The 26,645-nt window shown below is 44.0% G+C and overlaps 1 protein-coding gene across 1 annotated transcript in view; it reads right to left on the bottom strand.

Moving 5' to 3' along the window:
* LOC126299052 (retrotransposon Gag-like protein 5) overlaps nt 1-26,645 on the bottom strand; it is a 262,032-nt gene that overhangs the window by 54,768 nt on the left and 180,619 nt on the right. The window contains exon 3 of the mRNA XM_049990709.1: nt 4,880-5,109. Coding sequence (XP_049846666.1) covers nt 4,880-5,109 — 230 coding nt within the window. The remainder of the gene's footprint in view (nt 1-4,879; nt 5,110-26,645) is intronic.

Here is a 26,645-nt window from a genome sequence, read left to right as displayed (position 1 = left end):
TGACGAGCCAGTTGCTCGGCCACCATTGACCAGACGTTTCCAACTGGCGAGAGATCTGGAGAATGTGCTGGCCAGGGGAGCAGTCGAACATTTTCTGTATCCAGAAAGACCCGTACAGGACCTGCAACATGCGGTCGTGCATTAACCTGCTGAAATGTAGGGTTTGGCAGGGATCGAAGGAAGGGTAGAGCTACGGGTCGTAACACATCTAAAATGCGACCAAGAAGTGACCGAGACGTGTAACCAATGGCACTCCATACCATCACGCTGGGTGATACGCCAGTATGGCGATGACGAATATATGCTTCCAATCCCCCCCCATGAACCATGGACCTTGCCGTTGGTGGGGAGGCTTGCGTGCCTCAGCGATACAGATGGCCGTACCGTAGGTGCAACCACAACGGAGGGGTATCTGTTGAGAGGCCAGACAAACGTGTGGTTCCTGAAGAGGGGCAGCAGCCTTTTCAGTAGTTGCAGGGGCAACAGTCTGGATGATTGACTGATCTGGCCTTGCAACATTAACCAAAACGGCCTTGCTGTGCTGGTACTGCGAACGGCTGAAAGCAAGGGGAAACTACAGCCGTAATTTTTCCCGAGGACATGCAGCTTTACTGTATGATTAAATGATGATGGCATCCTCTTGGGTAAAATATCCCGGAGGTAAAATAGTCCCCCATTCGGATCTCCGGGCGGGGACTACTCAGGAGGATGTCGTTATCAGGAGAAAGAAAACTGGCGTTCTACGGATCGGAGCGTGGAATGTCAGATCCCTTAATCGGGCAGGTAGGTTAGAAAATTTAAAAAGGGAAATGGATAGGTTAAAGTTAGATATAGTGGGAATTAGTGAAGTTCGGTGGCAGGAGGAACAAGACTTCTGGTCAGGTGACTACAGGGTTATAAACACAAAATCAAATAGGGGTAATGCAGGCGTAGGTTTAATAATGAATAGGAAAATAGGAATGCGGGTAAGCTACTACAAACAGCGTAGTGAACGCATTATTGTGGCCAAGATAGATACGAAGCCCACACCTACTCAGTAGTACAAGTTTATATGCCAACTAGCTCTGCAGATGATGAAGAAATTGAAGAAATGTACGATGAAATAAAAGAAATTATTCAGATAGTGAAGGGAGACGAAAATTTAATAGTAATGGGTGACTGGAATTCGAGTGTAGGAAAAGGGAGAGAAGGAAACATAGTAGGTGAATATGGATTGGGGCTAAGAAATGAAAGAGGAAGCCGCCTAGTAGAATTTTGCACAGAGCACAACTTAATCATAGCTAACACTTGGTTTAAGAATCATGAAAGAAGGTTGTATACGTGGAAGAACCCTGGAGATACTAAAAGGTATCAGATAGATTATATAATGGTAAGACAGAGATTTAGGAACCAGGTTTTAAGTTGTAAGACATTTCCAGGGGCAGATGTGGACTCTGACCACAATCTATTGGTTATGACCTGTAGATTAAAACTGAAGAAACTGCAAAAATGTGGGAAATTGAGGAGATGGGACCTGGATAAACTGAAAGAACCAGAGGTTGTACAGAGTTTCAGAGAGAGCATAAGGGAACAATTGACAGGAATAGGGGAAAGAAATACAGTAGAAGAAGAATGGGTAGCTCTGAGGGATGTAGTAGTGAAGGCAGCAGAGGATAAAGTAGGTACAAAGACGAGGGCTGCTAGAAATCCTTGGGTAACAGAAGAAATATTGAATTTAATTGATGAAAGGAGAAAATATAAAAATGCAGTAAAAGAAGCAGGCAAAAAGGAATACAAACGTCTCAAAAATGAGATCGAAAGGAAGTGCAAAATGGCTAAACAGGGATGGCTAGAGGACAAATGTAAGGATGTAGAAGCTTATCTCACTAGAGGTAAGATAGATACTGCCTACAGGAAAATTAAAGAGACCTTTGGAGAGAAGAGAAACACGTGTATGAATATCAAGAGCTCAGATGGCAGCCCAGTTCTAATCAAAGAAGGGAAGGCAGAAAGGTGGAAGGAGTATATAGGGGGTTTATACAAGGGCGATGTACTTGAGGACAATATTATGGAAATAGAAGAGGATGTAGATGAAGACGAAATGGGAGATACGATACTGCGTGAAGAGTTTGACAGAGCACTGAAAGACCTGAGTCGAAACAAGGCCCCCGGAGTAGACAACATTCCATTAGAACTACTGACGGCCTTGGGAGAGCCAGTCATGACAAAACTCTACCAGCTGGTCAGCAAGATGTATGAGACAGGCGAAATACCCTCAGACTTCAAGAAGAATATAATAATTCCAATCCCAAAGAAAGCAGGTGCTGACAGATGTGAAAATTACCGAACTATCAGTTTAATAAGCCACGGCTGCAAAATACTAACGCGAATTCTTTACAGACGAATGGAAAAACTTGTAGATGCAGACCTCGGGGAGGATCAGTTTGGATTCCGTCGAAATGTTGGAACACGTGAGGCAATACTGACCTTACGACTTATCTTAGAAGAAAGATTAAGAAAAGGCAAACCTACGTTTCTAGCATTTGTAGACTTAGAGAAAGCTTTTGACAATGTTGACTGGAATACTCTTTTTCAAATTCTAAAGGCGGCAGGGGTAAAATACAGGGAGCGAAAGGCTATTTACAATTTGTACCGAAACCAGATGGCAGTAATAAGAGTCGAGGGGCATGAAAGGGAAGCAGTGGTTGGGAAAGGAGTGAGACAGGGTTGTAGCCTCTCCCCGATGTTATTCAATCTGTATATTGAGCAAGCAGTAAAGGAAACAAAAGAAAAATTTGGAGTAGGTATTAAAATTCATGGAGACGAAGTAAAAACTTTGAGGTTCGCCGATGACATTGTAATTCTGTCAGAGACGGCAAAGGACTTGGAAGAGCAGTTGAACGGAATGGACAGTGTCTTGAAAGGAGGATTTAAGATGAACATCAACAAAAGCAAAACGAGGATAATGGAATGTAGTCAAATTAAATCGGGTGATGCTGAGGGAATTAGATTAGGAAATGAGACACTTAAAGTAGTAAAGGAGTTTTGCTATTTAGGAAGTAAAATAACTGATGATGGTCGAAGTAGAGAGGATATAAAATGTAGACTGGCAATGGCAAGGAAAGCATTTCTGAAGAAGAGAAATTTGTTAACATCGAATATAGATTTATGTATCAGGAAGTCGTTTCTGAAAGTATTTGTTTGGAGTGTAGCCATGTATGGAAGTGAAACATGGACGATAACTAGTTTGGACAAGAAGAGAATAGAAGCTTTCGAAATGTGGTGCTACAGAAGAATACTGAAGATAAGGTGGATAGATCACGTAACTAATGAGGAGGTATTGAATAGGATTGGGGAGAAGAGAAGTTTGTGGCACAACTTGACTAGAAGAAGGGATCGGTTGGTAGGACATGTTTTGAGGCATCAAGGGATCACAAATTTAGCATTGGAGGGCAGCGTGGAGGGTAAAAATCGTAGAGGGAGACCGAGAGATGAGTACACTAAGCAGATTCAGAAGGATGTAGGTTGCAGTAGGTACTGGGAGATGAAGCAGCTTGCACAGGATAGAGTAGCATGGAGAGCTGCATCAAACCAGTCTCAGGACTGAAGACAACAACAACAACAACAATGTGCGTTCACCACGATGTCACCAAACACGGATGCAACCATCGTGATGCTGTAAACAGAACCTGGATTCATCCGAGAAAATGACGTTTTGCCATTCGTGCACCCAGGTTCGTCGTTGAGTACACCATCATAGGCGCTCCTGTCTGAGACGCAGGGTCAAGGGTAACCGCAGCCACGGTCTCCGAGCTGATAGTTTATGCTGGTGCAAACGTTGTCGAACTGTTCGTGCAGATGGTTGGTTGTTGTCTTGCAAACGTCCCTATCTTTGGACTCAGGGATCGAGACGTGGCTGCACGATCCATTACAGCCATGCGGATACGATGCCTGTCATCTCGACTGCTAGTGATACGAGGCCGTTGGGATCCAGCACGGCGTTCCGTATTACCCTCCTGAACCCACCGACTCCATATTCGGCTAACAGTCTCATTGGAGCTCGACCAACGCGAGCAGCAATGTCGCGATACGATAAACCGCAATCGTGATAGGCTACAATACGACCTTTATCAAAGTCGGAAATGTGATGGTACGCATTTCTCCTCCTTAGACGAGGCATCACAACAACGTTTCACCAGGCAACGCCGGTCAACTGCTGTTTGTGTCTGAGAAATCGGTTGGAAACTTTCCTCATGTCAGCACGTTGTAGGTGTCACCACCGGCGCCAACCTAGCGTGAATGCTCCGAAAAGGTAATCATTTGCGTCTCACAGCATCTTCTTCCTGTCGGTTAAATTTCGCTTCTGCAACACGTCATCTTCGTAGTGTAGCAATTTTAATGACCAGTAGTGTATTTTTTGCTCTTGGTGTCATCGAAGTTGAGGAAGATTTAGCAAGAGCTGTCAAATTTGCTTTATTTCGGAAAGAAGACTTACGAGTGGGTGCACAGAACTGCGATACTTACGTTGGAGACGAGGTACGCTGTGTCTGCTTTCTGGTCGTCAGCGGGTTGCTCCACTGTTTCGTTCGAAACGAGACCGCAGACATTCGAACGTTTTCCCTGCTCCTCTAAAAGCAACTGTTCCAGGTTACCTCCGACGGGAAATAGTGGGTAATGGCCTACAGAAGCGCACACGTCCGGTTCTCTAGGTGGGTGGGTGACAGCGTCCGCCAGGGGGCTAGCAACGGTCCGAGCAGAGCCGTTCTCCGAGTGGTTAGGGCCGGGAGGGGTGTGGTACTCGTCGGGCTCGGGGAGCTCGTCGAGCTGGAAGAGCGCGCGCGCGCGCGGCGGGGGGCTGGGGCTGGCGCTAGCGTCGCGGAAGCAGAGGCCGGCGCGGCACCTGGGCCCGCCGACGCGCGCGCACAGCTCGTGCACGCGGTGCGCCGCCACCAGCTCGGCCGCGATGCGCTCCGCCGGCTCCCCCTCCTCCCCGCCGTCCTCCGTCTCGCCGCTCAGCTCCCGCGACATCTTCTGCTGGTTCCGCGCGTTCTCCGCCACCGTGCCGTTGCCGTCGCTCTCGTGCTCCTGCTCCTGCTCCTGCTCCAGCTCACCCTCTTCCTCGTTCTCCTCCTGCAAACAAATTTGTAGCGCTGAAGCTAACTTACTAAAGTGCGCGTCATTTACGACGGCGGCCGAGTTTAGGTTCTTTTTGCGCATCTTACGTCACAGAACTAGGTGTGCGCGTCCCCGCCAACGCCAAGAGATAAGAGTGTTTACATAAAACAACTTTTGCATCCTTGAGCCTCCGGTTGTCCACTTAATGGTTGACGCTACAGATCTTTATTTATTGAAATATAAAGTACAATCAGCTACAAATTTTACATATTCACATACACCTTTACCTTTAACCCAAATAAATACAGACTCATTCTGATTAATTTTTCTCTTACTACGCGTATACAAGACAAGAGATGTTGAGTCATAAGCTGATTTACCAAAATCTTTACTACCAATTTCAAACATATGATAAGTACGGTAGGCAATTACATCCCTGTCACAAAAACTTTCAAGACCAGGTACACTGGAAACTCCGCTGCCACCTCTTACTACGGCGACGGTGAAATTAAGAGAACATCCAAGAAATACGCAGGGTCCATCGACGAGGATATGGGCTGCAACACTCTTCACTGGAATGCGGTTCTTCTTGTCTCCTGATGTTGTTGTAAGTTCAATACTTTCTACAGTTTTGTAGACAGAACTGTACCAAGACCGATATGTTTCTGATAAATTTTCAATCCTCCGTTGCCTTGAAGCGGCATATTTTCAAAGCGGCCAAGTTATAAAATCAACGAAACGTGAAAATTCTTTAACCACTAATCTGACGCCAAGATGACGTTTTTCGCCATTTCATTATAGCAAATTGTACGGACAAAGACACGTTTTCGAGAGATCCTCAATGTTTTGGTGTTTTGAAACAGCATATATTCATAGAACATAAGTTATAATACAAAACTCATCAAATACGGCTTCAGCTAAGGACGGCTAAATCCAATATGGCGTCACCCAAGTTGTCACAGAAATCGATAGATGGCGCTTGCCATTTCCCATACAGTGTGTGACGTCAAAATGAGGTCACGTTTGTTTCAAGTATTCCGAACAGAGTGTTGTCCGTGTGTTATTGTGCGTGGTGGGGCCTGCTCTGAAAAAAGAGGAATGTTGTGTGGAGGGAATGGCAAATACAATTTTTGTGTCTGTCGTGAGATATGAAGTTTTTATTTAGTCTGGATAAGTTGATTATCGTTTTAGTAGCAAGAATGATCATGGAGATGTTGCTTATATTGATTTGACCGTTAGTTATTTTCTTGTTCACTGCAACGGCTCTTCGTGTGTGACAGTTTTCGTGTAGTGTTAAGAGTTTCTGAGGTAACTGTTCATTCTAATAATTATCATATCCTGTTCCATGTTAGAAAATTCATGCTCATACTTTATTAAATGTTCAGAAAGGTAGAACGGCTACTGCTATGCTTAAAGTTTATTTGTTCTTTGTATCTAGTTTGAAATTTTTGCTTGTTATCCTCACATGCAGTGATTTGCAATCTTGAGACTGTTACTAGTATACAACAGTTTCTTGCTATTTGTCTGGTTTTATATTGTTATTTGTAAATGTGATTGTAGTGTGCTTCTTGTACTGTATGCTAAATTTGTTTCTTCAGTATATTTACTATTCTGTGTGCTGATTTGTTTTTGTATGTTAATATGTATCATTTCTTTTTATTAGTCACGTAATAAGTCTTCCTGTTCTGTGTGCAGATCCCGACCCGCTAGATCCCTTAGACTACGGAAACTGCACAATACAGCAACAGCATTTTAAACTCCTAATAAACAACTCTTATGCCATCGCAAACATTGAAGTTTAACTTTACCTCGCACGTAAAAGCGAGACTGGGAATTCTTGTTAGGACTATCATGTAATCTTAATAGTGCAGAAAATTTATCTATGTCCTCCAATATAAGATTCCTACTTAATCTTCGGAAAAATACGGAGCATAATTTGTATCATATCTTTATTTAACGGACTGTCCAGTTATTGAAATCCCTAATTTTCAGTTGTCATAGGAACGTCTTAACACATGAATGTAAATGCAACTTGCTTAGTGCAAAAAATTCATAAAAAAGTGCAAAATTGTAGACGTATGAGGTTCCTGGAGTTTCTATTAGGAGTAAAGTACAGTTGGCTGTCATTGACTGTATGAGAGTGGTGTGGAACAATGCTGCGTTACTAGCTAAGGGATATGATAGAAGAATAATTTTGAATCTGATGTGGAGGAAATAGAGATGATTAAGAATGACATGGATGTCGACAGTGATGTTGTGTGATAGAAAAATCGTTCAAATGGTTCTGAGCACTATGGGACATAACATCTATGGTCATCAGTCCCCTAGAACTTAGAACTACTTAAACCTAACTAACCTAAGGACAACACACAACACCCAGTCATCACGAGGCAGAGAAAATCCCTGACCCCGCCGGGAATCGGACCCGGGAACCCGGGCGCGGGAAGCGAGAACGCTACCACACGACCACGAGCTGCGGACTGAAGTGTGATAGGACGACAATGGTGTGAGTATGAGGCAAGGTAAGATACGCTGTCTGATCTACAATGTCTGATCAAAAAGCAGAAGAACCTGGAATATATGGTCGGGTGTCAACGTCACTTCGTACACATACACGCCTTGGGGGGAGGGGAAGTTGTATGTAAATGATTAGAATTGTAGTGCACTCTGTGGCAGGTAGAGCAGCCAGCAGAGTGTACTAGTGCCGTTTGTATCTAGTGTTGTTGCCGCACCTGGTAGGGTGTATAAGGGGTATGGACAGCGTCAGATGTTGAGTGTTCACCGTGAAGGACACGGGGATGCCGTTTACTCGTGTGCGGCAGTATTATCAGCATCCGACGGTGTCTGAAAGCGGCCTTGTTGTACATCTCAATTTGGCTGGCTGCTCGATTCGTGCCACAGAGTGCTGCAGCTCTGAGCATTTACATACGATTTCCCCCCCTCCTCTTCCCCCCATGGCGTGTATGTGTACGCAGTTACGTTGACACCCGACCAAATCTTTCAGGTTATTCCCTTTTGTGGTCAGGCAGTGTGGATCAGATAGTGTATCTTATCTTCTCTCATACTCACCCCCATTGTCGTTGTATTACATATCACTGCCGAGTCCATGTCATTCTAAATCATCTCTACTTCATCTACGTAAGATTCAAAACTATTCTTCTATCGTATCCCATAGTCAGTAACACACTATTGTTCCAGACGATTTGTGTTTCATTCGCATGGGACAGTGGCACGATGCCGGACCGCACGGGATTGTGAGGGCAGGTATACATGTTGTCAAGATTTTGGGTAGGGGTTGTTTAGGGGGAAGAGACCAAACTGCGAGGTCATCGGTCTCATCGGATTAGGGAAGGACGGGGAAGGACGTCGGCCGTGTACTTTCAAAGGAACCATCCCGGCATTTGCCTGGGGAGATTAAGGGAAATCACGGAAAACCTAAATCAGGATGGCCGGAAGCGGTATTGAACCGTCGTCCTCCCGAATGCGAGTCCAGTGTGCTAAGCACTGTCAAGATTTTGGTCGACCATGTCTGACGATCACAAAGGAAGATCACCGTATTGTGCATCAAGGATATCGCCAACCTTAGGCTGTCGTTAACACCACAACACAAATGACTCTGTTTGGCGTGGTTCCGTGACTGGGAAGCATGATGAATCGTGTCGCACTGTATTTAGGGATGAATCGCAGTCCAGCACTACAGCAGATGACCATCATCGGCGAGTGTGGTGGTGATTTGGAGAAAGGCCCAATTCATCCAGTGTTTTGGAGAGGAAAAGTTGTGTTACTCCTGACATGGTTTGGGAAGTCGTCAGGTATGACTTCACGCCACGGCTGATGGTGGATGAAGGAGCTATGACGGTGCAACCATATGTCACGAACATCTTGCGGCTGCATGTGTTACGCGTATTAAGAGAGTAATGTGGTGCCATTTTCAATATAACAATGCTTGTCCGCGCATGGTGCGTGTCTCTATAAACTTGAAATGTGCCTGTTACTTAGCACTTTCGTTTCCTCACACTATATTTTACCTTTTTGTGCATCGCGATGCTTATGTTTGGCATACTCTACTAGATCAGTTTCGATATATTCTTTGGCTACCTCTTTGCTTGATCACAGTGCCACACGTAAGTCCCTTGCTTTCGACCAATGCTATTCGTTCGCGGGTGAGTAACATGTGGTTTTTCTCTGCCTGAAAGTAATTCTCGATTACTCTTGGTCACTTCTGGTTTCGGGTTAGTATAGTGTAGAGGAAGAGGCACTGTGTTGTGTTTCTGACGTTGAGAAGGAAATTGCTTTTATCTGTCCGAAGTCTACTTTGTTGAGCAAACACTGCAGTCCATAAAGATTGTGTGAGGCCAACTCAGTTTACTCATTGTGAGCTCAGCGCATATCATTCAGGTTTGTTTTACGTGGCGACAATAGCTTGGGAATGCTTGCTTGGGTTACTCAGAGCGTAGCTAAACAGTCGTATGTTTCCGCACACTGCAATAGACAATTGCCACTAAATGCTTGGAACGTGGTTATTGCACCACTCGTCGATAATTTAAGTCTGTGTGATTATAAATTATTCGATGTAAACTTTTCCTGAACTGTAAGATTAATTTTTCAAGGACTCAGAATATACGTATTTCGCATTCCGAATTTATGTGTTCACATACACAGATAGCCCCTTTGCGCAACTGCTTTGCTGTAAGCGGAGTGCTGACAGATGTTCAATGTAATCTATTGCATTCACGAACCTATTCATTAAGTGCTACCGAAGCACATTAGATATGCAAGCCGTCATTTCTTTTCACTGCGCTGAATCTATGAAAATGTGTGTCATCAGATCATTCTCTTCGTATTTTCGAGTCAGATCAAGTTACTAAGTTCGCTCTGTTGGGCATTAGAAATTTGCATTCTGCAGACACAGACACACACACACACACACACACACACACACACACACACACGCACACACACACACACACACACACACGCACACGCACACACTTTTCAAATTGTCCGCAGGATGTTGAGGTACTAGTGTGGCCATCAAGATCGCCTCATCTTTCCCAGATATACTATCTGTGGGACCAACTAGGAAGTCATCTTCACTATTGTGCCAATATCCAGGATATTAAAGACCACTTATAAGAGTTGGTCGCCAGCTTGACTCAGGAGAGGAAAAAAACGACTTTAGTAACCCTTCGCAACGGAATCAGTGCATGCATCCAGGACAGAGATGGTACTCATCATACCGACACGCTCTTTGTTAATTTGAGTCCATATTGCTTTCACTGAAATGGTATCACATACCCTCTCAACTCGTGAAGTTTCATTTAGTTTTATTTTTCTGTCAGGCGGTGTATATTTGCGTTTTAATATACATACAACTCGTCATCAGAGATCAAATAAGACAATGAGAATCTTTTGTTCATCACTTTATCCACTCTACATCCCATATCACTTGCGAACCACTTCTAGGTATTCGTTCTGTTTTTGTGTGAAAGTAATTGCCTTCGAAGCTCCACAATGCCCATGTTTCTTTGTAAAGATCTATGAATAGTTCAGTGCGGTTTCACTCAGTACGCGTTTAGTTAATCCAGCGTCCGTGTACGATTCCAAAGCACGCACCCAGTAAAATGCGCTCGTGAATGACCCCTGAAAAACGTACTGTTGCAACGCTCCCGAACGAACCGCTTCTTTTGATGTACGGTCAGTTAGTGGATCGTGTTCGCTTGTGGTGCGTGGAGCACAGTTGATCACCCACACTGTTCCCAGTGCTCGAAGGGTTCGGTGCAGTGCTGCGAGTACGGTTTGGAGGCACCACGACGTGGGCATATACGGAGCAGCAGCCTCTGGTTCCTCTTGGACCCCTGGGCTAACCATCTATCAATCGGGCTAGCCCAGGCTGTCTCACTTAATACTACACTACTGGCCATTAAAATTGATACACCAAGAAGAAATGCAGATGATGAACGGGTATTCATTGGGCAAATATATTATAGTAGAACTGACATGTGATTACATTTTCACGCAATTTGAGTGCATAGATCCTGAGAAATCAGTACCCAGAGCAACCACCTCTGGCCGTAATAACAGCCTTGATACGCCCGGGAATTGAGTCAAACAGAACTTGGATGGCGTGTGCAGGTACAGTTGCCCATGCAGCTTCAACGCGATACCACAGTTCATCAAGAGTAGTGACTGGTGTATTGTGACGAGCCAGTTGCTCGGCCACCATTGACCAGACGTTTTCAATTGGTGAGAGATCTGGAGAATGTGCTGTCCAGGGCAGCAGTCGAACATTTTCTGTATCCAGAAAGGCCCGTACAGGACCTGCAACATGCGGTCGTGTATTATCCTGCTGAATTGTAGGGTTTCACAGGGATCGAATGAAGGGTAGAGCCACGGGTCGTACCACATCTGAAATGTAACGTCCACTGTTCAAAGTACCGTCAGTGCTAACAAGAGCTGACCGAGACAGTAACCAATGGCACCCCATACCACCACGCCGGGTGATACACCAGTATGGCGATGACGAATACACGTTTCCAATTTGCGTTCACCGCGATGTCGCCAAACACGGATGCGACCATCATAATGTTGTAGACAGAACCTAGATTCATCCGAAAAAATGACGTTTTGTCATTCGTGCACCCAGGTTCGTCGTTGAGTACACCATCGCAGGCGCTCCTGTCTGTGATGCAGCGTCAAGGGTAACCACAGCCATGGTCTCCGAGCTGATAGTCCATGCTGCTGCAAATGTCGTCGAACTGTTCGTGCAGATGGTTGTTGTCTTGCAAACGTTCCTATCTGTTGACTCAGGGATCAAGACGTGGCTGCACGATCCGTTACAGGCATGCGGATAAGATCAATGTCATCTCGACTGCTAGTGATACGAGGCCGTTGGGATCCAGCACGGCGTTCCGTATTACCCTTTTGAACCCACCGAATCTATATTCTGGATCTGAATCTCATCTCGACCAACGCGAGCAGCAATGTCGCGACATGATAAACCGCAATCGCGATAGGCTACAATCCGACCTTTATCAAAGTAGGAAACGTGATGGTACGCATTTCTCCTCCTTACACGAGGCATCCCAACAACGCTGAACCAGGAGAAATCGGTTGGAAACTTTCCTCATGTCAGCACGTTGTAGGTGTCGCCACCGGCGCCAACCTTGTGTGAATGCTCTGAAAAGCTAATTATTGGCATATCACAGCATCTTCTTCTTGTCGGTTAAATTTCGCCTCTGTAGAACGTCATCTTCGTGGAGTAGCAATTTTAATGGTCAGTAGTGTACCAACTGAAGGGATAAAGACCACGACAGTTTTGCTACGCTCAGCTTCAAACAAGAGGGGATGTGAAAAAACAGACGATTTTTTTGAAAAAGTACCATCGTTGTGGTACAACCACTTGAGCTTTCCAGTAACTGTAAAAAGTTCATTTAACGTACACTAACTTGCACCATCGTCTCGTATGTGCTTTTCTAACAGCGTCACAGCCTGTAGGTTGGTATTATTCTACATATTGTCTAAACATGCAGGTAGAGAGAAAGAGTTGACCCGTGTGTGAGCGACAGGTGCTAAGCAGGCGACGCGCCGCCTCGCTTCGCTCCCGGCCCAGCGCGCAATCATTTCTGGCATCAAAGGCGCTGCAATCATTTGCGTAGCTACGTAACCGACACGGAATTGCGACTTCAAAAATAAACAGCATTTAAAGTAATTACGAGGAAAATCCTGAGGGAGAAAGGGTGCTTTATTATTACATCCAGTCGATATCGCTGTTGTTAGAGACGGAGCAGAAGCTCCTTTGGTAAAAGATGCGTAAGAAAACCGTAAATGGTTTTGTTACAGAAAGCATACCGACATGTTTCTGAAATGATTTAGAAAATCCAGGGAGAATCTAAAGCTGTGCCGGCCGGTGTGCCCGAGCGGTTCTAGGCGCTTCAGTCTGGAACCGCGCTACCGCTACAGTCGCAGGTTCGAATCCTGCCTCGGGCATGGATGTGTGTGATGTCCTTAGGTTAGTTGGTGTTTAAGTAGTTCTAGAGGACTGATGACCTCAGCTGTTAAGTCCCATAGTGCTCAGAGCCATTTGAAACATTTCTAAAGCTGTTGCTATGCAAAGGTGTTGATGCGTCCGTCGCAGGTTGTGGATTTCGCAGCTATTTGGATGTGCTGAGAACATTGACAGACGTATTACTGAACACTTCATTAGAACACTTCATGTGGATAAGAACTTTGACATTTCACTGTGCTGCACGGTGTTTACAAACGTTTCATACATGACGCAAGCAAATGTAAAAGAACGCATATTAAAATAAAAAGGACTTACAAATGGTCATACCTCTCAGTACACTAAGGTCACAAAAGTCATGGGATAGCGATATGCACATATACAGATGGCGGTAGTATCGCGTACACAAGATATAAAAGGGCAGTACATTGGAGGAACTATCATTTGTACTCAGGTGATTCACGTTAAAAGTTTTCCGACGTGATTATGGCCGCATGACAGGAATTAACAGACTGGACGCAGAATTATAGTTAGAGCTAGACGCATGGGACATTCCATTTCGGAAATCGTTTGGGAGTTCAATATTCCGAGATCCATAATGTCATGAATTGCCGAGAATACCATATTTCAGGCACTTCCTCTAATTACGGACAAAGCAGTGGCCGACGGCCTTCTCTTCACGACAGAGAGCAGCAGTGTTTTCGTAGAGGTGTCATTGCTAACAGACAAGCAACAGTGTATAAAATAATGGCAGAAATCAATGTGGGACGTACGATGAACATATCCATTAGGACCGTACGATGAAATTTGGGGTTAATGGTCTATGTCAGAAGACGACAGACGAGAGTGCCTTTGCTAACAGCACGACATCGCCGTTCCCGGGCTAGTGACTCTATCGGTTGGACTGTAGACGACTGGAAAACCGTGCCCTGGTCAGATGAGTCGCAGTTTCAGTTGTTTAAAGCTGATTATAGGGCTCAAGTGTGGCCCAGATCCCACGAAGCCATGGACTCAAGTTGTCAACAATGCACTGTGCAAGCTGGTGGTGGCTGGCTGTGTTTACATGGAATGGACTGGATCCTCGGGTCCAACTGAACCGATGACTGACTGGAAATGATTATGTTTGGGTACTTGGTGACCATCTACAGTCATTTAACGACTGCATGTTTCCCACAAAAAAAACGATGGAGTTTTTATGGATGACAATGTGCCATGTTACTGGTCCATAATTATGCGCGATTGCTTTGAAGAACATTCTGGACAAATCGGGCGAATGATTTGGCCCACCAGATCTTCCGACATGAATAACATCGGACATTTGTGGGACATGGTCGAGAGTTCAGCGCGTGCACAAAATCCTGTACCGGCAACACTTCCGCAATTATGGACGACTATAGAGGCAGCATGGCTCAGTATTTCTGCAGGGGACTTTCAACGACTTGTTCAGCCCTTATCACGTCGACTTACTGCACTGCGCGGGGAAAAGGAGGTATGACGCGATATTAGGAGGTATGCCTTGACTTTTGTCACCTCAGTTTATGCACCAAGTCCACATATTGTTATTTAAATACTTTGACGCAGCTTAACAATTGGGATTTAAAAACCGGCTTGTCCCGAATGCCAGTCCACTGGCTCAGCACTACGACATCAGACCCGGTGTCAGGTTGAGGTCGCAACGCGACATACTTGGATGACGTGTACGTGCAGCGTATCGTCATCTTTCAGACTTTGGGAAAGGTCCAATCATTGGCTTAAGGAACACGGGAGCATCATATCGACAGCTCGTACAGACCGTTGGCTGTATTGCCTTGGATTTGGATTGAGATCTCGAGTTTTCATGCGTCACTCACTGGTGACACCACACCACAGGCAACTGTAGAGCCAGACTCAACTGTCGCCTGATTTACCACTCATAAGAGCTTGTAAGAGATGCGATGGGAAGAGCATAGTTTCATATCAGCAGCCAGACAGCAGTCTTCAAGAACTGACATCGCATGTGGTTGAGGCATGGCAAGGAATTCTTCAGGATGGCACTTGGAAGCTATTAGCTTCCATGACACAAAAAAATGTTAGATTGTACTCATGCCCGTAGGAGTCAAAACTCGTTATCATGTTGATAACTGACATCACTTCTAAATAAGATGAAAGTTCAATCATTAAATATCTGTTAAATTATTAATACCTCCATAAAGTATGATAAATATGGTACTGGTACTTGACTGCGTAACACTTTCCATTTCCATCACCGTATATAGGGTGGCATACAGAACAATCAGCAGTTGAATGGTATGGACAGTGTCTTGAGAGGAGTATATAAGATGAACATCATCAAAAGCAAAACGAGGATAATGGAATGTAGTCGAATTAAATCGGGTGATTCTGAGGGAATTAGATTAGGAAATGAGACACTTAAAGTAGTAAAGGAGTTTTGCTATTTGGGGAGCAAAATAACTGATGATGGTCGAAGTAGAGAGGATATAAAATGTAGACTGGCAATGGCAAGGAAAGCGTTTCTGAAGAAGAGAAATTTGATAACGTGGAGTATAGATTTAAACGTCAGGAAGTCATTTCTGAAAGTATTTCTATGAAGTGTAGCCATGTATGGAAGTGAAACATGGACGATAAATAGTTTGGACAAGAAGAGAATAGAAGCTTTCGAAATGTGGTGCTACAGAAGAATGCTGAAGATTAGATGGGTAGATCGCATAACTAATGAGGAAGTATTGAATAGAATTGGGGAGAAGAGAAGTTTGTGGCACAACTTGACCAGAAGAAGGGATCGGTTGGTAGGACATGTTCTGAGGCATCAAGGGATCATCAATTTCGTATTGGAGGGCAGCGTGGAGGGTAAAAATCGTAGAGGGAGACCAAGAGATGAATACACCAAGCAGATTCAGAAGGATGTACGTTGCAGTAGGTACCGGGAGATGAAGAAGCTTGCACAGGCTAGAGTAGCATGGAGAGCTGCATCAAACCAGTCTCAGGACTGAAGACCACAACAACATCAACAACAACAACAACAGAAAAATCACTTATCCATAGTACAGGTAATTTCTACCTTTCTGCCACATGGTTTATTCAGCAATTAACGTTAACGTTTTTGTTTGTAGGAACGATATTTGGAACCTCCTAAGGCCGGAATAGGCAACCGAGCACGAAAATGTTAAACGCGGAACTCACAATCAAGAGAAAGTATAGCGCTACTGGCCAAGCCCGGTGAAGTTAGGTGTTTCCAAGGCTACAGGCGTATTTCGCTTTGTTCAAGACTCCGATTTTCCTAGCATTTCGTGGCCAACGCGCTTCGTTAAGATGGAGATACTCCTTTAAGTCTTTATAGTGTGATCATAATACACTACTGGCTATTGAAATTGCTACACCAAGCAGAAATGCATATGATAAACGGGTATTCATTGGACAAAATATATTATACTAGAACTGACATGTGATTACGTTTTCAAGCAATTTGGGTGCATAGATCCTGAGAAATCAGTACCCAGAACCACCACCTCTGGCCGTAATAACGGCCTTGAAATGCCTGGGCATTGAGTCAAACAGAGCTTGGATGGAGTGTACAGGTACAGCTGCCCATTCAGCTTCAACATGATACCACAGTTGATCAAGAGTAGTGACTGGCGTATTGTGACGAGCCAGTTGCTCGGCAACCATTGACCAGAAGTTTTCAATTAGTGAGACATGTGGAGAATGTGGAGAATGTGTGGGACAGGGCAGCAGTCAAGCATTTTCTGTATCCAGAAAAGCCCGTACAGAACCTGCAACATGCGGTCGTGCATTATCCTGCTGAAATGTAGGGTTTCAAAGGGATCGAACGAAGGGTAGAGCCACGAGTCGTAACACATCTGAAATGTAACGTCCACTGTTCAAAGTGCCGTCAATGCGAACAAGAGGTGACCGAGACGTGTAACCAATGGCACCCCATAGAATCACGCCAGGTGATACGCCAGTATGGCTTCCAATGTGCGTTCACCGCGATGTCACCAAACACGGATGCGACCTTGGTGATGCTGTAAACAGAACCTGGATTCATCCGAAGAAATGACGTTTTGTCATTCGTGCACCCAGGTTCGTCGTTGAGTAAACCATCGCAGACGCTCTCGTCTGTGACGCAGCGTCAAGGGTAACTGCCGCTATGGTCTCCGAGCTGATAGTACATGCTGCTGCGAACGTCGTCAAACTGTTCGTGCAGATGGTTGTTGTCTTGCAAACGTCCCCATCTATTGACTCAGGGATCGAGACGTCGCTGCACGATCCGTTACAGTCATGCGGGTAAGATGCCTGTCATCTCGACTGATGACTGCACAGCGTTCCGTATTACTCTCCTGAACCTACCGATTCCATATTCGGCTAACAGTCACTGGATCTCGACCAACGCGAGCACCAATGTCGCGATACGATAAATCGCAATCGCGATAGGTTACAATCTGACCTTTATCAAAGTCGGAAACGTGATGGTACGCATTTCTCCTCCTTACACGAGACATCACAACAATGTTTCAGCAGGCAACGCCGGTCAACTGCTGTTTGTGAATGAGAAATCTGTTGGAAACTTTCCTCATGTCAGCCCGTTGTAGGTGTCGCCACCGGTGCCTACCTTGTGTGAATGCTCTGAAAAGCTAATCATTTGCATATCGCAGCATCTTCTTCCTGTCAGTTAAATTTCGCGTCTGTAGCACGTCATCTTCGTGGTGTAACAATTTTAATGGCCAGTAGTGTACTTATGAATTACATATTTTCCTGTTCTTCCGTTTTCTCATTTGTGAGCTACAAAAAGTAGAGTAACTCCAGGAATATTGGTTCACATGGAAAAATGGTTCATACATTTTCAGTCCTTTTCAACACTATCTGTGCACTGTTTAATTTTTCGTCTACAGCGAAATGTCATTGAGCATTCGTCGAAGAAGGAAACAGTCTGGACGTTTCACATGTTGTAATGACTTAAAAGAAATAAAGTGCAGACATGTAGCGTCTCTTTCTTTCTATGCTAATCCCGCCTCCTTCCACGCCATTCCCCCTTCCCCATCCCTCGACACACTCCACACACGACAAAATAAATCGTTCAATTGACTGGAATTATGTAACCAGAAATAATTTTTAACACTGTTAGTCGTTCAGTTACTGATTTTACGACATAGGCAGTTTTTTTTATTCCGTCCTCTAGATTAATTTTATCTTAAACTTATGGTGGATTCCCGGCCGGATCGGGGATTTTCTCTGCCTCGTGATGACTGGGTGTTGTGTGATGTCCTTAGGTTATTTAGGTTTAAGTAGTTCTAAGTTCTAGGGGTCTGATGACCATAGATGTTAAGTCCCATAGTGCTCAGAGCCATTTGAACCATTTGAACTTATAGTGGATTATGTGAGATACTGAGGGAGATTAAGAGTTAACGTCCCGCTAGCAACGAGACAGCTACAAACGGAGCATATGCTCACGTTGGACAAGGATGGGGCCGGATTTCAGCAACGGCCTATTCAAAGAAAGCACCTCACAGCTTGTCTTAGCGATTTAGAGAATCCACGGCAAGAAGGTAGTTAGAACCCGGTTAATGCTGAGCCCAGCGTCTTAACTACTGCACCACTATGTTCGGCTTGTGCCCTGTTTCTAAAACAGCATGTGGTGGACATGTTTTAAGTGGATATCAGTCGTTTTACTGCAGCAATATCATAGTTGTCCACATTGTTTTTGATCGCTGTTGTACACGTTTTAAGGTCTAGTATTCCTTCAGGAAAACTAAATTTCGGGCATACTAATGCAGTCTTTGACAATGTTACGAATGAAGAAGGTGAGGGAACAGGAGAGTGAAATTTTCTGTCTGAACAGAACGGTATCGCTCATTCACACGGAATTATTAACACAAGCCAGCCGCCGGGCATAAAGATTTCGACACAGTGTAATGAATCTTGCCTCCTCAGAACTTTCGTACTTCAGTTAAAATGTTCGATTCCTTATAAATTTCGGTCTGTCTTGACTAAATTTTAATACTTGAATTAAATATTCCACATTTAAAGACAATTTTGCATATGTTTGATCACAAAAACACTATTTTTCTGATAATATAACTTTATTTTCGATCCATTTAGCAACAGCGATATTGAATTATGAAAACCAGTATCACAATTGTTAACGCAGATGTGTGAAAAACCACTTGAACTGTGAAAATAGTATTATTATGCTCTATTTTTATATAAACAAAATTTTTTTTTACATTTTTAATTTTATAAAATTTAGCATCGATAATTCAGTCAACCGGTCAACAATAACAAAAAGAAGGGAAGCTGATACTGTTTACTTTATTGTCAAAATTTGCAACCTCCATTATTAATTATTAGGTGTATAAATATTCATATAAATAATTATTTCCAGAAAAAATTCACAATAAACGTTATTTAAACTACATAGTTTTCTAGAAGGGTCTGGAAGCTATGTACGTAATACTTGTAGAAAATTTAGGCGCCAAACGCGCCGTAACAGTTTCAGTTGTTGTCGAGACTGATCAATGTAACTATCATGTCCTTTGTGTTGTGCTGAAATGTTGAACAGTGCATTTACTTGACAAAAGGTGTTGTAAAAAGTGTCAATAGGCGACAATATTCCAGCGACTTTTACTGAAACAAAAAAAAAAAAAACTTTGGACCTATCATTTGGAAGGCATAAACAGCAACCGACACTCTAGACAACGAGACAGCCATAACACACATCTGCTAATATTATGTTTCTGCCCTTATGAAATTATATACACGTTGACAACACTAGAATAGTTAGCTGAACGTAGCATATTTACTTTCTGCGGATCTATGAACATTTTGATGGTAAGGGATATGTATCATTATAACTGTTAGACTGTCACTTGACTGCGGGATCGACACTTCTGTGTATGAGAGCGAGCGACCTCAGCAGAAAATTGTTAGTGCAAACCAACGCGCCTCCGTTACTCTCACAGCATTATGTAAGAAACGCTCAGGAGGATGCAACAACGTATATCAAGGGTTTGACAAAGCAAAACTCGTAAAGGGCGGAACCGGTTCGGTTATGACGAATGACGTGAAAAAGTAGAGCCTTTCCACGAAGTTATAAATTCTCCACCTAGGTAGGCTAGAGTCAGTCGATCAGTACGATCGATTGTGTTCATGCCGTCCGCTCTTCTTTATCTGATTATTATATTGTGTTATCTTGTATATTATATTGTTCCAGTACTGATCATACTCTTGCCGCCTTACGAGACGACCAAATATATGTAGCCACAGACGATAGAAGACATCCTCCAGTACCAGAGATCACTGATTGGTAGTGTAGGGGCTTGCCAACACCATGGAAGCCTGGGGCACAAACTTCTCCAAACTCTAGCGTCTCTTGGGGCAGACGGCCTACTGAGCAAAGGCCAGGATCAGCATTAAGCACAACCTTACCGCATCCGAAATCGTGGCCCATCTCATGGAACAACACGGGTATTGCGTGGGACGGACAGATTGCTCTCAGAACGGCGTGTGAGACACAACACACACTCCATGGCCACCGCCATCTCTGCGCAGAGCTTCCGGTGTGGCGTGCCTTCCGCACCACTGGAGGCTAACTAGAAATCACTGATCTGGGCCCAGGACTGATGCACAGGACTACGGCACCCTGTTCAGTCGCTGGGTTCAGCAAATTCGTCACCGGCTTGCTAAGCCACCATCCACCGCTGAAGATACGGCAACGAGTTGTATACAAAGAAATAAGGAAGTAATATTTAATTCTCTTTGATTGCGTCTAGCGCCGCCACACAGGTTCCTCGGTCTTCAACAAAACAGTAGGGTTTCCAGCACGGGAGTGTTTGACCCTGCACGATGAACCCCACGCTATACCGTTAGAATCGAATTTTTGTGCAGAACGCAGATGCATTTTTGGCGCAATACATAGTGCATTTATTCAAGCATAAGAAAGTTTATTTGCTAACTGTGGTGTCACCGCCAGACACCACACTTGCTAGGTGGTAGCCTTTAAATCGGCCGCGGCCCGGTAGTATACGTCGGACCCGCGTGTCGCCACTCAGTGATTGCAGACCGAGCGCCGCCACACAGCAGGTCTAGAGAGACTTCCTAGCACTCGCCCAGTTGTACAGCCGACTTTGCTAGCGATGGTTCACTGACTAAATACGCTCTCATTTGCCGAGATGATAGTTAGCATAGCCTTCAGCTACGTTATTTGCTACGACCTAGCAAGGCGCCGTATTCAGTTACTATTGACATTATTAATCATGTACTGTCAAGAGCGACGTTCATCGTTAATGGATTAAAGTTAAGTATTCCACCAGCTACGTCCGTTTTTCTAAATTCTAATTTCCTTGTCCTGTTCCAGACCTCACGCCAGCCTGCGTGAGCTAAACGCGTGCCTTTCGGCTATATTGAGGAGATCAATGACAGCGAAAGTCTGTACATCTAAGTTCTTGTAACGTAAATCTGAGTTCCTACTATTTCTTTTATGAGTAGTGTCGAAATGAAACCACTGGCACAGTATGAAGATGCGATACGAAGTTTATTAAATTTGAGACCCATTTTTGCTTGTTATTTTACACTGTAATTTGTTTCAGGTATTATGAGTTTATGGAAGTTTCGAGATGTGGGATTTTGTCTAGGAAAATTGCCTGTAAGCTTTAAGTCCCAGTGACTCCGAAGTGAAACCACCTCCTTAAAACAACTGAGTGTTTCCTTTTGCCAATTTCATCTTATATTCGTTGCTTACAATGATGATAAAGTTGAATATTGTGAAAAATTTTACATTTATATTCCAAAGTGCAATCGTCTTCTTTAAACAACTTGTTGTTTACTTATTGTCAGTTTCTTCAGTTTCTTCTTGTGTTCCTTGCTTACTACGATGATAAAGGTTAATCATGTGAAAAATTTTAAAATTATATTTTTCCATAACTTTGGGACTCAAGGGGTTAAGGAAAATCCTGGAATAGTTCCTCTGAAAACGACAGATCTTATTTCATTTCCTATCCTTGTTTGCTCTGAGCTTCCTCTCCCACTCTAGTACAACTGTTAGCGACTGGATTTTAAAGCATAATCTTTCCTTTTCGGTTCCTTTCTGGTGGGTGTGTTTCATCGGCGTGATGGTCACAGATACTTTCAACAATGTACCGTGGCATGTGTTAAAAACTGTGTCGTACATAATGTAAATGCCTAAAATTCAAATAACACAAGTTCTATGTTGATCAAAGGAACAAGTTACATTTAATTAAATACTATATAACATCTCCATTATGAGACGTTTTAAGCACAGTAAACACAACAGGAATAAAACAGCTTGGTAACAGCACGGCCCAGATACTATTTGTGTCTCACATGGTGAAAGACAGTAGATGGTGCTGTGGCTACAGGCTATTACGAGGGAGTTCAATAAGTAGGGCAACACTCTTTTTTCTGGAAGTAGGTTGGTTTTATTCAGAATTCCAGTACACCATATTATTCCCCACTATTCTGGCTACAAAATCTTATTTTTGAACGTAACCTTCTAACAATGCGACAGCCTGAGGACACCTTACTGGGAGGGCCTGTATGGACATGGTATCACTCTACCGGTCGACGTCGGATCCAACGTCTTGCTTCATCATTATCCACGTACTGCTTCCCGTGGAGTGCATCCTTCATTTGACCAAACAAATAGATTTCTGAAAGCGAGAAAAATGGTCCAAATGGCTCTAAGTACTATGGGTCTTATTATCTGAGGTCATCAGTCCCCTAGACTTAGAAATACTTAACCCTGACTAACTTAAGGACATCACACACATCCATGCCCGAGGCAGGATTCGAACCTACGACCGTAGCAGCAGCGCGGTTCCAGACTGAAGCGCCTAGAACCGCTCGGACACAACGGCCGGCTCTGGTGGTGGTGGTGATTAGTGTTTAACGTCCCGTCGACAACGAGGTCATTAGAGACGGAGCGCAAGCTCGGGTTAGGGAAGGATTGGGAAGGAATTCGGCCGTGCCCTTTCAAAGGAACCATCCCGGTATTTGCCTGAAACGATTTAGGGAAATCACGGAAAACCTAAATCAGGATGGCCGGAGACGGGATTGAACCGTCGTCCTCCCGAATGCGAGTCCAGTGTGCTAACCACTGCGCCACCTCGCTCGGTGGCCGACTCTGAAGGCGAGAGATCCGCGCTGTAGGGTGGATGAGGAAGAACAGACCAGGAAGCTGCGTGATCAGACCTGTGTGAGAAGTAGCGTTGTCACAGAGAAGAAGTAGTTCGTTTGTATTTTAGTGGCAAGGAACACGCTCAGTCGTTTCTTCAGTTTCCTGGTGGTAGCACAACACACTTCAGACTTGATCGTTGTATCATGAGCGAGGACATCAAACAGAATAACCCCCTCAGAGTCGCAGAAGGTCGTCGCCATGACTTTTCCGGCTGAGGGTACGGCTTTGAATTCTTTTTCTTCGGAGGAGAGGAGCGTGGCGCCACTCCTTGGATTGCCGTTTTATTTCCGGTTCGAAGTGATGAACCCATGTTTCAACGCCTGTGACGATGTACGACAAAAAATTGTCGCTATGACCCTCATAACGCGGAAGGAATTCCACACGGATAGTCCTTTGTTGCTCGTTATGGTCTTTTGTTAGGAACCCAGTGGGCACACGCCTGTAAGTACCCCTAACTGGTGGGCGAGTGTGTCAGCACTACCAACAGAGACGTCCAGTTGGGCAGCGAGATGTTTGACTGATCCGTCGATCACCTCGAATGACAGTGTCCGTACGTTCCAACATTGCAGGAGTGACAACTGTGTGCGGCGGGCTGCACGAGGGAGAACGCACAGGTTTGCGCGACCTTGTTGCGATGACGACAGATACCTATTTCAACGATTTATCGTGCTCTTGTTTATTGCTAGGTCTCCGTCGACATTATGCAAGCTCCTATGTATGTCTGTGATGCTCTAGTTTTCCGCCAAAAGAAACTCAGTGACAGCTCTCTGCCTGAAACCCACCTCCGTTACAGATGCCATTTTGAAGGCTACGCATAGCTCCGCCAACTATCTAAATTTCATGAAACTATAAGGCAAAGGTGGGAATATTTCTCCATGTTCCACAACAAATTCCGCATTTTTTTCAACCGAAACAGGCTAATAAAAAATTTGTTGCATTACTTATTGAGCGCCCCTTGTAGTTTACGTAGCAGCGGAGCGTATGGCTGAAGGCGTGAGAACGACTGTTGACCGCACTACAGCGACAAAAGGTTAATCAAGTAGGCGCCAAAATGCAGAAATTTATCATTTGTTGTTAACAAAAGCCGGTAATTGTTAAACATACAAATCCCAAGGAAAGTATATTTATTTATGTTTGCCATGTGACAATAGCACGTCAGCATTATCATATCACTAACGAAAAGAACTGACGTCAGTAACATGAAACGTCTGTCTTCGAAAGTACACCAAGACGTCGCTGAAACTGTGAAGAACTTCCAAGGTTACTCGAATTGGACTGTCCTTGCTCAGACATGCCCCTGCCAAGTCATCTGTGCCCGGTCGAGATTCATCAGGTAGTATAATTCATTGTGTAACTAACAATAAGTGCTCACATCAGTGGCGAATCAAATACCAGCGTCATGTCTCATTGTACAGTTTATTAAAAATGGCTTTGAATATTATATTTTGTACGCTGAGTGTTAACCCAAGTGTTTCAACTTTACTGACCATCATACAGTATGCGGTGCTTTATACATGATCACCAATGAACTCACATATTCGTGTGATGGCTTCCCACGCCAGAAGCCAAAAACACTTGTTTATTTACTTTTCATGAATAACCCGGCCGCTGAGAGTAAAGAACACAGGCTGGTAGGTGGAAAGGAATTGTTTGTGTGGGACCCACAGAGGAAAATCTGGTCAGCTCTTTCTCAAACACAACTTCGATCTGGGCCAGTGAACCACGCGATTTAGATAGTTTTGTGTGGTAAGAACAGATTTAACAAGGAGGAAGATCACTTATCGAGCATTACTGATGCGTTTTCACAATTTACCAATATCCAAGACAACAAACAAGCGAGACCTCTTAAGAAATTCGATGAAAGTAAGAGTCGTTAAGTGACAGATTTTTAGTGGTAAATGTTTACAAATGCAACTTAGTTCTTACCTTAAATATAAAAATCCAAATTTTCATTGTTTGTAAACTACAGCCAGCGGATGGCGTCTTCTTACACATACGCTTTCGCTCATTGTACGTTTGACGTTCCCCATTCATTGTTGCATCATCTCAGCTGAGGTACCACAGATAGCGTCTTGGACTCACTGTTTTCAGGCATGGTAGCCAGGCACCGTCGGGGAATCTTAAGATGACATGGTTACTAAACAACTCTCGCGCGTCTGTTATCCAGTTACTTTCAGTGTGCCATGCTAAAATGTTGTTGTTGTTGTTGTTGTTGTGGTCGTGGTCTTCAGTCCTGAGACTGGTTTGATGCAGCTCTCCATGCTACTCTAGCCTGTGCAAGCTTCTTCATCTCCCGGTACCTACTGCAACCTACATCCTTCTGAATCTGTTTAGTTTATTCATATCTTGGTCTCCCTTTACGATTTTTACCCTCCACGCTGCCCTCCAATACTAAACTGGTGATCCCTTGATGCCTCAGAACATGTCCTAAATACCGATCCATTCTTCTAGTCAAGTTGTCCCACAAATTTTTCGTCTCTCAAATTCTATTCAATACCTCCTCATTAGTTATGTGATCTACCAATCTAATCTTCAACATTCTTCTGTAGTACCACATTTCGAAAGCTTCTATTCTCTTCTTGTCTAAACTATTTATCGTCCACGTTTCACTTCCATACATGGATACACTCCATACAAATACTTTCAGAATCGACTTCCTGACACTGGAATCTATATTCAATGTTAACAAATTTCTCTTCTTCAGAAACGCTTTCCTTACCATTGCCAGTCTACATTTTATATCCTCTCTACTTCGACCATCATCATTTATTTTGCTCCCCAAATAGCAAAACTCCTTTACTACTTTAAGCGTCTCATTTCCTAATCTAATACCCTCAGCATCATCCGATTTAATTCGACTACATTCCATTACCCTCGTTTTGCTTTTGTTGATGTTCATCGTATATCCTCCTTTCAAGACACTGTCCATTCCGTTGAGCTGCTCTTCCAGGTCCTTTGCTGTATCTGACAGAATTACAATGTCATCGGCAAACCTCAACATTTTTATTTCTTCTCCATGGATTTTAATAGCTACCTCGAATGTTTCCTTTACTGCTTGCTCAATATACAGATTGAATAACATCGGGGAGAGGCTACAACCCTCTCTCACTCCCTTCCGAACAACTGTTTCCCTTTCATGGCCCTCGACTCTTCTAACTGCCATCTGGTTTCTGTACAAATTGTAAATAGCCTTTCGCTCCCTGTATTTTGCCCCTGCCACTTTCAGAATTTGAAAGAGAGTATTCCAGTCAATACTGTCAAAAGCTTTCTCTAGGTCTGCAAATGCTAGAAACGTAGGTTTGCCTTTCCCAAATCTATTTTCTAAGATAACTCGTAGGGACAGTATTGCCTCACGTG

Source organism: Schistocerca gregaria, chromosome X (genome assembly GCF_023897955.1).
Source record: "Schistocerca gregaria isolate iqSchGreg1 chromosome X, iqSchGreg1.2, whole genome shotgun sequence".
Taxonomy (NCBI): Eukaryota; Metazoa; Arthropoda; class Insecta; order Orthoptera; family Acrididae; genus Schistocerca; species Schistocerca gregaria.
The sequence above is the reverse complement of the archived record's forward strand: the minus strand, read 5'-3'. Positions and strand labels throughout refer to the sequence as shown.